Source organism: Mirounga angustirostris, unplaced genomic scaffold (assembly GCF_029215605.1).
Source record: "Mirounga angustirostris isolate CCGP_5_RB_7025 unplaced genomic scaffold, mMirAng1.0.hap1 SCAF_15, whole genome shotgun sequence".
NCBI classification, from domain to species: domain Eukaryota; kingdom Metazoa; phylum Chordata; class Mammalia; order Carnivora; family Phocidae; genus Mirounga; species Mirounga angustirostris.
The window spans coordinates 5,100,434-5,115,054 of NW_026991723.1; the positions used below are offsets into that span (position 1 = coordinate 5,100,434).

At 42.0% G+C, this 14,621-nt stretch overlaps 1 protein-coding gene across 3 annotated transcripts in view; it reads left to right on the forward strand.

Moving 5' to 3' along the window:
- The window catches only part of LOC123850220 (contactin-associated protein-like 3), a 177,395-nt gene extending 163,812 nt beyond the window's left edge, over nucleotides 1-13,583 (forward strand). For 2 of the 3 annotated variants that reach the window (XM_064580022.1, XM_064580023.1), the window contains exons 22-24: nucleotides 7,098-7,328; nucleotides 7,807-7,878; nucleotides 11,867-13,583. In XM_064580022.1, coding sequence (XP_064436092.1) covers nucleotides 7,098-7,328; nucleotides 7,807-7,878; nucleotides 11,867-12,060 — 497 coding nt within the window. In that variant the 3' untranslated portion in view covers nucleotides 12,061-13,583. The remainder of the gene's footprint in view (nucleotides 1-7,097; nucleotides 7,329-7,806; nucleotides 7,879-11,866) is intronic. The other variant, XM_064580024.1, reaches the window with a different exon arrangement.
- Nucleotides 13,584-14,621: the final 1,038 nt, after the last annotated feature.

The window sequence follows — 14,621 nt, forward strand, 5'->3', positions numbered from 1 at the left end:
GATTTTGTCTTTTGTGCATGAAAAAACAACAACAGCAAAGATCCCCAAAATATCAAAACAAAAATCTGTGGTGAAGTGTGCAGAATAAAGATGTGCCATTCTATTTCCTCCTGGGAAAGAATACATAGGTTGAATTTAGTTCAAATCAATATAGTCATGCAGATAAACCATAGTGGGTCAATTTTGAGTGTGGGGAAAGAAAATCCACTGAAGGATCCTATGTTGAAATGGAACTCCATATATGAGAATTGGGTAATAAATAATTTGTGGAAATTACCTACTGATATCTTCATGGACAGACAACAGTTTAGATATTAAAAATTCCATTGACTTATGTGACATATGTTTGTCTTTGCTATGCTCTGCCTAAGAATTTATCTCATTTAGGAGGAAAGTCATGGAGTGGAAGACACAAAAAGTTTATAAAATTTCAGCAATATGAATAGAAATGCAAAGGTCCTCAACAAAATATTAGCAAATCTAATCCAGTAACATAGAAAAATTGTTATACACTATGACCAGATAAGATTTGTCCTAGGAATTTAAGGTTGGTTCAACAGATAAAGAGCAATCAATGTAATACTCTATATTAATAGAATAAAGGACAAAAACCACATGGATACCTCAATAGACACAGAAAAACATTTGAAAAAAATCCACTGTGCTTTCATAATGAAAAACAAACTAGGAATAGAAAGAAACTTCTTCACATGAAAAAAGACATCTAGAAAAACCCCACATCTAACTTCACACTTAATGGAAAATAATGAAAATCTTTCCCTAGGATCAGGAATAAGATAAGGATGTATACTCTCACTGCTTTTGTTCAAGACTGTAGTACAGGTTTGAGTGAGGGCTACTAGGCAATAAAAAAAAAAGAGTAAAAAGTATCCAGAACAAAAAGGAAGAAGCAAAACTATATTTGCAGAGAAGGTGATCTTGTAAGGAATCCTTGAGAAAAGCTATTAGAGCTAGTACACAGTTTGAGCAAGGATATAAGATTGATACATAGAAATTTATTGTATTTCTATATACTAGGAATGAATAATACAGAAATGAAGACTGAAATGTAAATTCCATTTAAAATAGCATCAAAAAGAATAAAATACCTTGGAATAACGTTGACAAAAGGGGTGTAAGACACATACACTGGAAACTATGAGACATTGCTGGAAGGAATTATGGAAGACTTACATAAATAGAAAGACATCAATGTTCATGGATTGGAAGTCTTAATATTGCTAATATGGCAGTGCTCCCCAAATTGATCTACAGGTTCAACAAGATTCCTATCAAAATCCAAATGACAAGTTAATCCCAAAATGCATATGGAAATGCAAGGGACTCCAAATAGCCAGAACAATCTCAAAAAGAAGAATGAAGTTGGAGGTCTCACCCTTGATTTTAAAATTTGGTACAAAGCCATGGATATCAAAACTGTGTGGTATTGGCATAAGGATAAACATATTGACCAATGGAATAGATTGAGAGTCAAGAAATAAAACTATTTATCGTCGATTGACATTTGATATTGGTGCCAGGCCCATTCAATGCAGGAAGAATAGTCTCTTAAACAAATGGTACTGAGCCAACCAGATATCCACAGGTTAAAAAAGCAATGTTGGCCCTGCCTCATTTAGAAAAATTAACTCAAAATGGATGATACTCCTAAATGGGGGGGGGGGGGACTACAATTATAAAACTCTTAGACCAAACTATAGTTGTGCATTTTTGTGATGTTGGGTTAGGCAATGGTTTCTTGGGTAAGGCTTCTCAAAAGCCTTGGGTTAGATCATGGTTTCTCACAAGGAGTAAGAGGAAAATAGATAAATCAGACTTCATCAAAATTAAAACCTTGGTGATTCAAAAGACACTACCAAGAACATAAAAAGGCAATCCACAAAGTGAGGAAAACCATTTGCAAGTCATGTCTCTCATAAGAAATTTTTGTACAGAGTATATAAAGAGCTTTTACAAATAAATGAAAAGACAAATAACGGTCAAAAGATCTGTAAAGGTCAAAAGATTTGTAAAGGTCAAAATCAAAGACATTTCTTCGAAGAAGATATACCAATGATCAATATGAAAAGACGCTCAAAATCATTAGCCGTCAAGGAAATGCAAATCAAAACCACAAGATATCACTAAAAGACAGTAACAAGTTTTGTGGAGGATGTGGAGAAATTTGAATGCTTGTGCATTGGTGATGGGAATGTAAAATGGTGCAGCCACTATGGAAAAATAGTTTGGCAGTTTATTTGAAAGTTAAACACGGAGTTACCATATGACCACTCCTAGGTATAAACCCAAGAGAACTGAAAACGTATGTCCAGACACAAAATCATCATGGCAGTATTCTCCACTAATAACCCAAAGTGGGAATAACCCCAGTGACCATCGACTAAGTGCTATAGTGTTACTTTTTATGGCCAGTATTTTTGTTGTATACCACTTTTGTTGGTATACAATGAAATATTGGCCATAAAAGTAATAAAGTACCAACACATGACACAACATGGATGAATCCAGACAACATTATGCTAAATGAAAAAGGATAAACACAGAAAGTTACATACTGTATGATTTATTTTGTGTGAAATGTCCAGAATAGGCAAATCTGTAGAAACAGAAAGTTTAGATTTGCCCAGGGCTGGAGAGGGTAGGAATGGGACATGGAATCTAATGTGTACTGGGTTTCTTTTGGAGTGATAGATTCTGCAAGTGGATACTGGTAATGGTTTTACAACTTTGTAAATATACAAAACCCTCCTGAATTGTATACTTTAAAAGGGTCAGTCTTATGGGACCCTTTTATGATACAATGTGAATTGTATCTCAATAATAATAAAAAAACTATTAGAGATTTATTTCTTTTGCCAGAGCCCTTCTGCACATGCAGCTGGAAGAGGTGAGTGATGAGCCATAACTGGACGTTTATTCTGACATGTGAATGAGTTTGTTCGAGAATAGGGTGTGATGGGAGATAGGGGGGAGAGAACTGGAAGGGCCCAGGGTTCAGGACTGCTGAGACAGAGCAGGGCCACATCGGGAGGGGCTGAACAATTTTTGAAAAGGACTAAGGAACTAAGAGCAGCAATTGTGTAGAGTTCTGACGGTATCACCTTGTCGGGTAAAAGAGTGGCGGAGACGGCTCACATGTCATTACATGAAGAGTTGGTATTATTTACTAAAGACTAGTCTTCCAGTAAGTACCCACTGGCATTGCTTGTTCAAAGCGCCTAGGGTCCCAAAGTATCCCTGATTTCTTTTCAGGTGTTAGCTGCAGGTGCTGGGAGAGTTTGGTGCATGGGCATGTGTTTCGGGGAGGAAGGAATAATTCATTCACTTCTTTCCAACTCTGAAAAATCAGGTCCCTGCAGCTCTGAATTGTTGGAAAGATAAACTGGACAAGTCTGTCTACTACTCATTTTCTTTCTTTTTTTTTTTATAGATTTTATTTATTTATTTTACAGAGAAAGACACAGCGAGAGAGGGAACACAAGCAGGGGGAGTGGGAGAGGGAGAAGCAGGCTTCCCGCAGAGCAGGGAGCCCGATGTAGGGCTCGATCCCAGGACCCTGGGATCATGACCTGAGCCGAAGGCAGACGCTTAATGACTGAGCCACCCAGGTGCCCCTCTACTACTCATTTTCTAATTGTGTCATTTATCTAGAATTTTAAAAAGTTTGACCTCCAAAGGGAAAGTCAACACCGCTCAGCATGGTTGTGCCCATCCTCAGTGCCCCTTGTGGAGTGGAGGATGGACTGGATGATTGGGATACATTCCTTCTACCATGGTGAGGGTGAGGGAGAAAGACTTCTTCCTACACTTTGGGGTTAGGGGATCAGCCTGAAGGTCCGCTGCTGGGTATGGGGCAGAAAGGCTACAGCCTCCCCCTTGCCAGGACCCTCCATTGTATAAGATCCCCAACCGTGAAGTCCTCATTAGCAGACCAATAAATAAACAAGTAAAAAGATAATGTCATCCCTAAGGAAAGGGGGAGGAGGATTAAAGACAACAAATACAATTCCCACATCAAAATAGAGCTGTTAAAGAAGACAGGACACAACTAGGATGAAAACTGGCACTCAAGAAAATTTGAAAAAAGTCACACATGCACACACCAATTCTGGGGGTTAAAGTAAATACGGCTTTTCAAGATTTCACTTGGTCATCTGAAGGCAAGAATCATCACTGGTTATCCTCAAACACTGGCCTGTAATATTATAGAGAGGAAGTATCTCAAACTGCAGAGAAAGAAGATTTAGAGAGAGAAATTAGGAGGGAAAATAAGAGAAAACCTAACGGGAATAATTAGAGATCCAGAAACAGAATTGGAAGCAAAGACAGTAATTATGCATTAAAAAAAAATTTCTCTGAGCTAAAGGAAAACCTGAGTTGCAGATTGAAAGAATGCTGATGAGAAATTCTCATCAATTCTGACGAGAAAAAGACATACAACTGGGAAAATTTCCGAATTGCAAAACCCACAGAGAAAAATCTTCCAAACTTTCTAGACAGAAGTTACTACAATGAAAAAATAATGATTTTGGCATCAGCATCCAACTTCTCATTTGTTACAGCGGGATAAAAAAATGATGTGGATTATGGTCAACATTGCTGAGGAATGAGCCAGAACGCAAGCATCTAATATATAATGTATTTGACAAGGTTAAGAAAAGATATTTTGGATAACAAGGAAGGATGGAGATTAAATATTGACCATGCATCCCATCTGAGGAAAATACTAGAGAATTATTCCAGTCAAAAAATGAATCACAATCATGACCCCAGGATGGAAAATATGAAGGCAAGAGGAAACAGTGAGCAGTAAACCCTTCGATGTATATCGACACCCAACAAGCATACAAAGTCACGGCTACAGCTACATGGTTAGTAATAGGCTATGTGGGCACAAAAGCCCACCCACACACGTCCATACCCACAATCCATATATATGTATAAAAGTCAAGTACAAATTCTTGACTGCAATATGTTCTACTGATGTTTCTTTCTTGAATAATAGCACTGCCTATAGACATTTTAAAATTTATCTTTAAAAAATAAATCTGACAAAATTAGTCCAATTAATATTAAGATAAATGTCTGCCCAGGATTTGTTCTGTGACCCTAGCCTGGTAGTGTTCATGTCAGACTTTGACCAGGAAAGCAAGTGTTGTCCAGTCCCTCTTTTTGCTCAGCGGCTGAGACTTTTAATTGGCCTGTACTGTTCTGTTTTTGAGTATTTTCGCATTGTAGAAGTCCTGTGTTACTATTATAGTGTTTTCCCCTTTTAGTTCTTCTTGACATTCTCTCAAGTATATTCAAGCAAGGTTGCCTTTCTTTATGGAATATATATAGTCTGAATGCAAAAAAAAAAGTTAAGTGATTTTTAAAGAACTCTTTATTTTTTTATTTTTAAAGATTATTTATTTGAGAAAGAGAGCACAAACTGGGGGGGGGGGCGGGGCAGGAGGGGCAGATGGAGAGGGAGAAGCTGACTCCCTGCTGCGCAGGGAGCCCCATGCAGGGCTCAGTCCCAGGATCCCGAGATCGTGACCTGAGCCAAAGGCAGACTCTTAACCGACTGAGCCACCCAGGCGCCCCAAAAGAACTCTTTAATATAATCATTTAATTGTCTCAAGCTTGCTTTACTTCACTCTAAGAATGTAGCTGAAATTCATCATACATAAAGCTACTTGATGCCTCATATAATCAACCTGCCTAAGATAGCTATATGTTTCAGAGAGTTGTTTATTAGGATTATAATAATGTAAACATGCCCCTAATTTTAGTTGCTTTTAGAGGTCTTTTACATAGCTCTTACAGTACCCCTGAAAAACTCAAAGGAAACAAACATTGTCCCCCAAGAGTTTAACTACAACATTAAGATACACGGGATCACAGCTGAGATTCTCAGGGTGAACTTAAAGACCAGCTATTATGCCAACCAAAAAAACACTTCTAGAGTCTATACATATATTCTATGGACGGTGTATGCATTCATTAAAGTGGAAAAGAATAGTATAATGATCCCCATTTACCTATCCCTAATGCGAGCAATTATGAATATGTCCAAAAGATCCTGAAGGAATAAAAGAGAAAATATCCTGTTGAAAAGGGGGTTCCTACAGCCAGCTGGATCCAGGTCGCCCCACGTGAAAGACCTTGGTTTTCTAAAATCGAATGTTAACCAGCTTCAGTAGGAATAAAAGCACTCATGGTGTTAGACGCTGTGAGCGTTAAATTCTCACCTCTGCCAAAGACCTCACACAATGCCCAGCCTGTGGAAGCCACTGGATAGATTCTCGGTTGCTGTTTACGGTTGGCAGGAAAAGATGTCGTCGACCAGCTAGTGTACACACCCCCGCAGGGAGGAAGTCTGACAGCAGATTCCAAGTGTCCCCACATTGGGGTGGCTTCCCTGAGCATCCATGAAACATATGCAGCCTGCCCTTAACTGCCCTGGTCAGATTTGGGGCGCACTGGGCAAGTGCTCGTCATCGAAGGGAAGGAATGGATGTCCTGCTCTCCTGGGTCCGTCGCTGCTGTTCTTTAGCTTTCCAACCTCGGTCGGATCCAAGTGAGGGCGGGGGCCACGATGGGGAGCAAGCCTAGGCTTACGGAGGGGGGACAGAGGCCACCACTGTGAAGGGGGACAGGCAGCGGGAGCTGGGGTTCCTCCGTGACTCCTGCGCTTAGGGAGGGGCCTCTACGGGGCTGAGGACAGTGAGCCGGAGCGAAGTGTAAATGGCGAGATTAGAACTGCGGACGGGACTCGCAGAGCACTGTTGTCCCCGAGCTCAGGAGACATTTCACTGGGGCCACCTAGATCCTGCAATGTTGTGATGACCCTTTGAAAAGCGCACTGGCAGAGGGCGGAATTCCTTTGTGCGGCGGGGCTGCATCCGGGGCAGCCTCGCTCTGCCCCCACGCACGGTTGGCACCTGCGGTCACCTGCGCAGGCCGCAGGTACCGGCCAGGGCCTCTGTTCCCGGGGAAGCAGGGACAGAGGATTCGGGGGAGGGTCGGTCGGTCGCTACCGCGCGGACGCCGCCTCGGCCCGCGCCCTAACGTGTGCCCTTCTCTGCCCGCAGAGCCCCCCGGCGCGGACCCGGACACGCTGCGGGCCGGCGCGCGCGGCTTCACCGGCTGCCTCTCGGCCGTGCGCTTCGGCCCCGCCGCTCCGCTCAAGGCCGCGCTGCGCCCCGGCGGCCCCGCCCCCGTCACCGTGCGCGGACGCGTGACCGCGGCGCCCCGCTGCGCGGAGGGGGCGGGGCCCGGAGCCCCGGCGCGGGAGGCCACCCGGCCGCTCGCAGGAGGCGCAGGTGCGTGCCCCGCCGCCCGCGGTCGCGCTCGCCGCCCGCGGTCGCGCTCGCCGCCCGCGGTCGCGCTCGCCGCCCGCGGTCGCGCTCGCCGCCCGCGGTCGCGCTCGCCGCCCGCGGTCGCGCTCGCCGCCCGCGGTCGCGCTCGCCGCCCGCGGTCGCGCTCGCCGCCCGCGGTCGCGCTCGCCGCCCGCGGTCGCGCTCGCCGCCCGCGGTCGCGCTCGCCGCCCGCGGTCGCGCTCGCCGCCCGCGGTCGCGCTCGCCGCCCGCGGTCGCGCTCGCCGCCCGCGGCCCTCCGCGCGGGCTCCCTCCCGCAGCTTTCTTTGCAAAGCCCTCTGTTGGTTCGCCGGGCCACGCCCCGGTCCCGGTTCCATGTTCGTTTCCAGCAGCGCGATGCTCTGCTCGTCTGTGCAGTGTGTGCGAATGTCTCCAAAGGCCTCCTTCCCTCTCGCCTCTGTCACTCTCCCTTTTTCTGCTGCAGGTGGTTCGGGACCAACAGATGGGGGAGAGCCCTTAGTCAATGCTGACAGAAGTGACTCTGCTGTCATCGGAGGTAACAGGGCTGTGAAGGACCCGGTCCTTGGCGTCGTGGTCACTGTTGGCATGGACCAAAAAGTGTCCGAGAGTCCGCGCTGATGCGCGAGGTCAACGGCAGGCCGCACACATTTGCTGATGTTCTTGATGGGATTGCACCCACGTCAACACCTGCAGGCGCTTAGTGGAAGCAACCCGTGGTTCCACGGAGAGGCTCTTAAAAGGATAGTTGCCAAACCACGGAATAAGGAGGTTTTTCATTTGAAAATACCCCTTCATATTTCTCAGGATGTATGTGTGTATGTATGTGACGTAGTCACCTTTACTTCTTCGATTCAAAATAGCCATGCACCTCTCAGTCCCTTAGCCCAAAACTTTTAAAAATAATACTAAAATAAAACATCAGGTGAGAGAAGCGCCTCAACTATGCAAATTGTCATTTTCGTAAATATGAAGATAGAAAACTTAAAGATTTCTCTGAACATAAATACACAAAACTGTTTCTGGTGTCAGTCTTATCTTAGATTTATTTATTTATATTTATAAATAAAATTATTCATGTATATTTGTATAATATATATACTTTTAGTGTCACATGTATTCTATATATGTGACATTAAAACTGGCTATACTATAACTCTTTAAGGCAAAGTCCTATAGTTAAACTATATATGTATTTAAATATATATTCATATATAATATATATTCATATTTTCTATCTATTTATATATATATATTTGAAGAGGTAAAAATAATTACATCTTAAATATCTCCCAATGTATTCTCTGAAACAATTTATTTGGGTCTGATTTAAAGAATGAATATTCAAGTTTCCTCCTTATGATTCAGAGAACATTTACATTTATTTATTTAGATTATTGAAATGTGTCAGTTGCAAACTCTGCTTGGTAAGGAGGAAGTGAACTGCTCTCCATTTCATTGCTATTCCAAATAAGGGAATTAGTCCTCGAGCTGGGGGATGCAAGTGGGTGTCCACTCTTCAGGCAGGCTGTGCACCAGGTCAGATTGGATCTGCTCATTTCGCTCTGTTCATCAAGACGCCAGTTTTCTCCAGACTGTTAGGAAGGTATTCAGACATTTTCAAGCCCTGACCAAATCTATGTAAGACTGTTAACATGTCCCTCCCTATCTCAATTACTTCTATTTTTGTAATGAATGAGGTATATGATCCCCTGATTTCACAACTCCAAGAACAAAAAACATATATGTTATTTATAATGTATATCTAAAAGGAATACTTTTGTGTTAAAATATAAATCAAATCTTAAACCTGAACCATTCTCATTTATTTTTAATGAGAAGACTTCGCTATAAAGCAAAAGCTGACTTAAAATAAATCGACTTAAATGTGATTAATATTTTCAAAATAGGAATCCAAATCCCAAAATGCAAAATGTCATGGTTGGTGCCATTTTTAGAGGGAGCAACGATGATAGGTTGATGATAGAACAGAAGATGTGGTCTTTGGGGCTTTATTGCATTTGGTTAGATATCATCGGCAAGTTCTACAAAGTAAATAAGTTGCACCAGTATTATTCCCCTGAGAAATCCTACTTGGCTCCCGATAGACGGGATGGAGAATCAGAGCACATGGGCTGTTAGGGTGGTAACAACTCAGGTTACTGGCCCCTGCAAGTCACTTGGATCTGCCTTCTATCTGTGCGGTGGCCGTTTGCCATGTGGTTTGTCAGCTGCCAAGTATATTGACCCACACCGTAGAATTCTGGGTAGAATTCTCAGCCCTTTGTCGAACTGATCACAGACTGCACCCACATGTAAAGTACTTGATCTGTTTAAAGGATTACTCCTATAGGTGGATTTCTGTATGTTTTGCACTATGCTTTATCACCTTCTCCTCTTGCAAGTCAAGGGGACAATATAGGAAAGGAGAATTCACCTAAATAACGTTCACACCCAGTAAACCAGGCATCACAGGGTTTTCTTGCCAAGAGAGCCATCATGTAGATGGACAGATAGAGAAAGAGACAGATGTGTAGATACATGCAGAGGCAGGCAGACCTTAGTGCTTGTCACAAACACATTTACACTGGAATTGCTGAAAGGACGGTTATGGAAGGCATCCGATGCATTATTCAAATTATCTCCATCTCTTCAGATAGCGGATGAAGACAGAGGTTATTCTAGGACCCTACCAAACCTCACAAAACAAACAAGCTAGTAATCAATTACGTACATAATAACATCCTGGATGTTTGAGGATAATGGTGACAGTAATTGTATAATCAAGTGTCCTGATCTGCTGTTATTGAGTTACTGTCCCTGACCCTAAAATTGGATATGATGTAGCTCTTTTAAGCAAAGTCCTATAACGAAACATAAAAGAAATTAAAGCAACTCTACTGTTTGTTCTCAAGTGAGATGCAAAATATATTGAAAGTGATGATTATTCTACCTATTGATATTCAAGAATCTTTCAAAAGGTTCTTGAGCACCTGCTCAGGAATCCCTGTGACCAAATACACCCAACCAAGCTTCGAGTTGGTTGGGCTCCATTAGCTTCTTTATGTCTGTCCCAGAGTATAGTGAAGAATCTTCATTTTATAACACAAATTTTGATTCACATAACAAAACAGTAATGTGTTTTCTAACATTTGCTAATTGGAATATTAATGCCTGTGTCAGTCATCTTAAAAGTATATTGACTAGTGGATGCTTTTTTTGGTACCTCCTTGTTTTGGTATGGATTAAACACTCATTCTTTATGAATATGATAGCTTGAACAAACACTTCTAGGCCTCATTTGACCATCCCAAACCTGGCAGGGTTTTAAAAAAAATCTGAGGAACTTTTAAAACAATATTGATGTCCAAGCCTCCCACTCAGAGATTCTGAGTTACCGTCTGCTGTGCACTCAAAGTTGGGGACCACTGGCATAGTTAATGCATTCGGTACTTACAGCATTACCAACAGGAGATGTCAAATGATCTACTTTCCCTATAGCTGAATGTTATCTATATTTTTACAAATTTCTAATATGGTGGTATATCGGTTATCTATTGCTCCTGACAAATTACCACCCACTTAGAGCTTAACCCAACCCACTTTTATTGTGTCCCAGTTTCTGTGGGTCAGGAGTCTGGGCACAGCTTGGCTGGGTCCTCTGCTCAGGGTCACACAAGCCTGCAGTGAAGGTATCAGCCAGGGCTGAGGTCTCATCTGGAGATTCCTCTGGGGAAGGATCCCCCTCCTCACCTGCATGGGTGTTGGCAGCATTCAGTAGGACCGAGAGCTTCTGGATTTTTGCAGGCTGCCTGCAGTTCCTTGCCATGTAGGGATTCCCATATGGATTCCCACCGTGACTGCTTGCCTCCTTACAGACAGCAGGAAGAGGGACAGTCCCATAAGACAGGCGCTACAGTCTTATGTAACATAATCACATAATTATGGTAGAGCTTATCACCGTTGTTGTATTTCGTTGGTTAAAAACAAGTCACAGGCCCTATGCACAAGCAACTGAAGGGGATCTCACATAAGGCATGGCCCTCCAGCAGCAGAGATCACTTAAGACTCTTTTAGATTCATAGAAACAAGTGGTATACTCACTGCAGAACTGGTAAGTCAGCAGAACATCAGCGCCAGATTTTTGTTAACATCCTTATACGTAAGCATTTAATTACTCTATGACAGGGCTATACACGCTATCCTTTTAAAATAATGAAAACGTGCTTGTTCATTAGCATGCAGTGCGGGCATGACCTAAGAGGCCACGCTGTGGTTCTGAATTTAAGCATGAGGGCATTAACTGAACGCCAAGCTGATAGAGCTTCAGCAAAAAAGGCATCAAACTGCTGTATCTAACGGATGTACGGACTTAGAAGCAAACTCAGTGTTCTAATACCGCCTAGTTTCCAATTTTCTGGTGATGAATATATGATGTAAACAAAGTTTTATAACGTCTGTATTATATCTATCTGTCCACAAAGTTTGTATTCTGATTATATTTTTCCTCTCTCCTCTCTCACTAGGTGTGATAGTGGTTGTGATATTTATCTTGCTCAGCATCACTGCCATAGCCCTACGCATTTATCAGCAGAGATGGTTATACCAAAAAAATGAGTCAAATGTTCCCCAAACCGGAGACAACGCTGAGACTGCTCTGAAAAGTGAGGTCAACATGCAAAGTACAATTAGTGAAAGCCAGAAAGAATATTTCTTCTGAGGGGCCGCGGTGGCTTACTTAGGGCTCTGGTGACGTGATGAGTTTCTCGCTAAGCCAGGGGCTCCCAGTGGGTGAAGCCCACCCCCTCCCAGCCCCCTGGGACAGGTGATGGCTGTGTGGTCCTGGGAGGCTCTGCTCTGCCTCACGATCTATTTATGTAGAAGTGACTTAGGTGTGCTCGTTAATCCCTGTGTGGCAGTTTCTGACTGTTCTGGCCCGATCGTCGAAAATTCAAATGTATTTTGCATAACGACTTTGGGTTTTAAGTGAAAACAAGGATTTGAGCTGTGGCCCTACTCTCTTAAAAATGAGACACAGAAGTTTATAAAAGTCAAAGTTGGACTCTAGTGTTTTGTGTTGTGTGGAAATCTGTTTTACTTCCTTTACTGATCACCTACTGACATTTGAAAGCTGGGAAGTGCTTCTTGGATGGTCTTCGAGTGCGTTTCCATCTTCCGGTGAACCAGAGCCCACTGGCCAAAAATGCACTAGAAACCTAGAAAAAAACTTTTTTTTTGGCCAATTGTTTTTATTATTTGTCTCTTTTAAGTTAGTTTGCATACATTTTTATGATGAAATGAGTACTGAGTGTCAGCTATGAAATTGTAGTATTCTGTTCATTTATGGAACAGAAAAATTCGTAAGTAGCAGAGCGTATAAAGCATTCCAGTCTGCAGTACTTCGCTTATTTTTCTTTGTAAATTATGGTAAAGATCATCTGATGATCTCCCCAAAATGTGTATTTTCTAACTGAAGTTGTGCCCAGGTATAAACTCTGTACTTAACACTGTCAATGTATCCTTCATTCCATTGGGAAGAAATATAATCCTGAACTTATTTCCTTCAAACGTGGGGTGATTAGGTCACTATTTTTTGCAGTCCTGTGGTTCTCTTGTTCTGAAGGTTATCACAACAGTTTGATTTCTTGCGACTGTCTTTTCATTTACTTGGGAGAAGTCACATTTTGAACTAAAGCTCTCCATTCCTTTTTCTAAATTTTGAACCAATCTAGGCAAACCATCTCCTGAAATACCATCTTGGTCTAGTTACCATTTGGAATATCAGTGGAAGGATGCTTACGCTGAGGGAAAACGCAGGTTGTAGGATCTGAACTAAATCTGTCATTCTGGTCAAGAATCTAGGATCTTGGAGTCAGCTTCCATCAGTGTACCCAAAATCAACCAGTTCGTTTCATATTTGGGGATATTTGCAAAGTAGGGGAGCAAAGAATTTGTATTAACCATGGGAATTGTTCCAGTAACTACTCATGTGGCAGGGGTCGTAAGATAATTGCATGGAGCCTACCATTTGCACTCACTAGCCCGTTATAAATAAAATGTGCTACACTCTTGATATGCCATTTGCCATGTGCCTGCCAGGAATTAGATTGCTTCCTTTGACCACAACGGGACCACCCAGAACTCCATACACTTAGCCTTGCTATGACCTTCGAGTCTTTGAGTGTATACCTATTTTTCTGTGACTTTTTTAAACAACAGAAAAAGATATCCTCTATCCTAAGTCTTTTCTCAAAAAAATACCTTCTTTCTTATGGTTTCGTATTAGTTTTCTATGAGGTTTAACAAATTACCACAATTTAGTGGCTTAATGCAACACCCATATATTATCTCACAGTTTCTGTGGATCAGGAGCTGGGCATGGGTTTACTGTGTTTTCTGCAAGGCTGCAGTGAAGTATCGGCCAGGACTGTGTCCTCATCTGGAGACTCAGCTGGTGAATCCTTGGTCTTATGGTTATTGGCAGCATTCGGTTCCTTACTGCTGGAAGATTCATGGAAGCCTGCTTCTGTTCAAAGCTAGCAAGAGAGAGAGAGAAAGAGAGAGAGACTCTAGAGCAAGTCTGCTAATAAGAGGGAGTTTCATATAATGTAATGTGGTGATGGGAGTGACAGCCCATCCCCTTTGCCAAATTCAGTTGGTTAGAAGCAAATCTTAAGTCGTGCCCACACTCAGCAGGAGGGGATTACATAAGGACTTGAACCAGCAGGCTGAGATCAAAGTTAATCTACCACAGTACTAGATCTTTATTGAAGTTTCTTTAAGTGAATAATGAAGGATTTTCAGGGTCTCAATATAGTAATATATGAAGAACCTACCTTGGTGAATAATATACATACTTTTTTTTCCAAAAGGCCTATGCAGAGTGGAGAAGGATTCAAGACAAAAATGATAGGTTCTAGTTAATGCATAGCTGAATTTTAACACCCTGAAATCACTGCAACTTTAACAAATGATCATACTAAGTTCCGAAAATGTTTATCACTTTGATAGCTGGCGTTTTGCAGATTTATAGATAGTGAAATTCATGGTAGTCTGCTCTCTTTTTAAAAGAGAAAACAAAATATTTGTACCAAATTGCAGTGATGTTTCACCCACTTTCCTGATTTGTAAACTTTACCTGCTTATTTGTTAATAAAATAACCTTTTTGAATTAAATTAGGAAAATATTTTTAAGAGAAATTGAGTGAAATTTGAATTATGAAATTATATTGTTTTTCCCCTAAAATATTAAAAAATGTGCAAATGTATATATTCTGTTAT